The sequence below is a fragment of the Trypanosoma theileri genome (assembly GCF_002087225.1).
Source record: "Trypanosoma theileri isolate Edinburgh chromosome Unknown TM35_Tth_87_V1, whole genome shotgun sequence".
Classification (NCBI taxonomy): domain Eukaryota; phylum Euglenozoa; class Kinetoplastea; order Trypanosomatida; family Trypanosomatidae; genus Trypanosoma; species Trypanosoma theileri.
In genome coordinates this window covers 16,168-18,551 of record NW_021639929.1, presented here as the reverse complement: position 1 = coordinate 18,551, position 2,384 = coordinate 16,168, and the positions used below count along the sequence as shown (strand labels likewise).

The window sequence follows — 2,384 nt, the reverse complement described above, 5'->3', positions numbered from 1 at the left end:
CGTCCTTCTTCTTCTTCTTCGGTGCTGCGGTGCTCGTCGTAGTCGACTCCTCAGTAGGGGCGGCCTGTTGATCTCCTGCTGATTCTTGTTGTTGGCCATCTGGTGGTGTTGGGGCAGAGGCAATCATGGACTCACTCATACTGAGGGATGGTGTAGTAGTAGTGAATTCACCGTTACCCAAATGGTGTGGATGTTTAGGATTGTGAATATCTGTTTCTGGGTCATCAACTGATGAGATTTTCACAGGGTCACCCCGTTCTCCTGTTCCCTTCGCCTCTGTAGCGTATCCACCCACACGTGGCACCGGCAGTGGCATCCTCTCTGCTGCTGCTGCACATGTACAGATGCAGGAGAGTATCAGTAGCAAGGTTAACAATAGAATTGTGCGCATAGTGATTGTGTAGCTGTGTTATTCGTGTGAACTGTCTTAAATGATACGTATCACAAGAAGAAAAGAAACAGAAACTTATTTATTAAAATGGTGGTTTTGATTAATATCTATTCGTGTACTAGATATATGATGTGCAGAAAAGAATAAAAGTTTCTATCGTTTTCTTGATGATAATTATTGTTAATAATAGTCTGCAATATATATTGTATACGACATTAGAGTTTTTGTTTTAGTATGCTCCTGTTTATTATGTTTCCGTACACAATATACTTCTCGTTTTACTCGATTATACAATACATTAATAACAAGGAGAAAAGAGAAGTCAATGTCAGTAGTAGTAACAGAATACCAAATTAAGCTAATGTTGTTATTGTTGTTGATAATACCGTAGGAGAGCTGTGGCTCATATAGAAACTTCTGGGTGCAGTGGTGGTGCTTTCAAGGCTGTGTAATATGATTGTGATGGTAATTGTTATGTATACTGTATAGCAGTTTCCCTCTTATACATTCAAACAGTAAAGATGAGTGTTTGTAATTCACAAAGTGATGGTGTGAATAAACTAAGAAATATCATGTTTTTTAATCTTCTCATTTTTCTGGGTTTTACTTCAGTAGTGCAACTGTCCGAATATCACCTTAGAGTACATCCATTTTTCCTACAAATGAGTGAATAGAAAAAGATCCCATTGTTTGTTGGGTCCTTTTTTTTTTTTTAATATTCATTTTTTAATTAAGAGTTTTTTTTTCATATTTTCATTTACAACCTTTTTTCATACAATACAAATCAGTCTACGATAAATCACCACTCAAAGTGTCCTTAACCACAACCTGTTGAAAAGTTTCGTTTTGTGCATTTTTTTTTTTTGCCCTCAACAAACTCTTATTTATTCTGTTCAATAGTGGAAACTGTAATTAACTACGTTTACCTCTGAATCCATCAGGTCCTGCATAATCAATGCCAGACACACTTCTTGGCGGAGAATTCTTTGACGTTAGTGGAGGTGGCTAACTTGTGGATTCCTGTATGGCAAGAGTTAGGGTATAGTGTAGTTCTAATCCAGAGCTTTAAGAACTTGAAATATTTATTTAGTAAAAGATAAATACTTAATGGATACTCCAGATACCGCAATCTTTACAATGCACTGGGAGGAAAAGTGGAATAATTCAATAGCTGCAGAATTGTTTCGTTGCATGACACTGTGCTTATTTCCGCAGCGTACACGAAAGGTTTGATAAACGTGTTGTGAGATATCTGTGTAATGTATGGAGTCTTTTGTTCTTATCATGTCAGTTCCTTCCTGGGCATATCAATTAAAGAAGGTTTTTCCTTTTGACTCCTTTGCCCTGGGAGTGTTTGAAAAATTCCCTTTACAGGAACATCCTGTTAACCAAAGATCATTCTCATTTGGATTAAAAAAAAAGATATATGTGCATAAATCATCCAGTATACTTCTCATTAAACTATACAGCAAAAACCTTTGTTGCGATAACACTGCACCCCTTGAGAGTTTCTTACGTACCGACGTTCACATCACACTTTTACCTTATTTCGACATCAGAATTATTCTGTCCCACCCAGAACACCAAAAAACAATGCCGCAACCCGGGATCGAACCAGGGACCTTCAGATCTTCAGTCTGACGCTCTCCCAACTGAGCTATCGCGGCTGACAGTAAAACACAACTGGAACTAACCCCATAATTTTATTGGAACTCATTTCTTCTTCACAAACAAAACACATCTGGATCCAATAAACGTGCTATACAATTACTCCTGGGTTCAGAGGAAAGAAATTTTCCAATAGGAAAAACATAGATATATCCTAAATTCCATCGACAATACTAAATACTGGCATCTGGGAGCATCACACACAATACCAACTAGGATTCTATATATATTCATTGAACACTAGTTCCCATTCCATTTCACAAGTACTGGCAAACATTCAGTTCATTAGAGTGAAGGGATAAACACATCATGTACAGTACACCTT

The 2,384-nt window shown here is 37.4% G+C and overlaps 1 protein-coding gene across 1 annotated transcript; it reads right to left on the bottom strand.

The window, feature by feature from the left end:
- Window position 1: 1 nt before the first annotated feature.
- On the bottom strand, window positions 2-391 carry TM35_000871040 (uncharacterized protein; the record flags this gene model as incomplete). The annotated part of the gene is made up of 1 exon (XM_029031451.1): window positions 2-391. A coding segment is annotated over one exon (390 nt), but the record flags the coding sequence as incomplete, so codon positions are not given.
- Window positions 392-2,384: the final 1,993 nt, after the last annotated feature.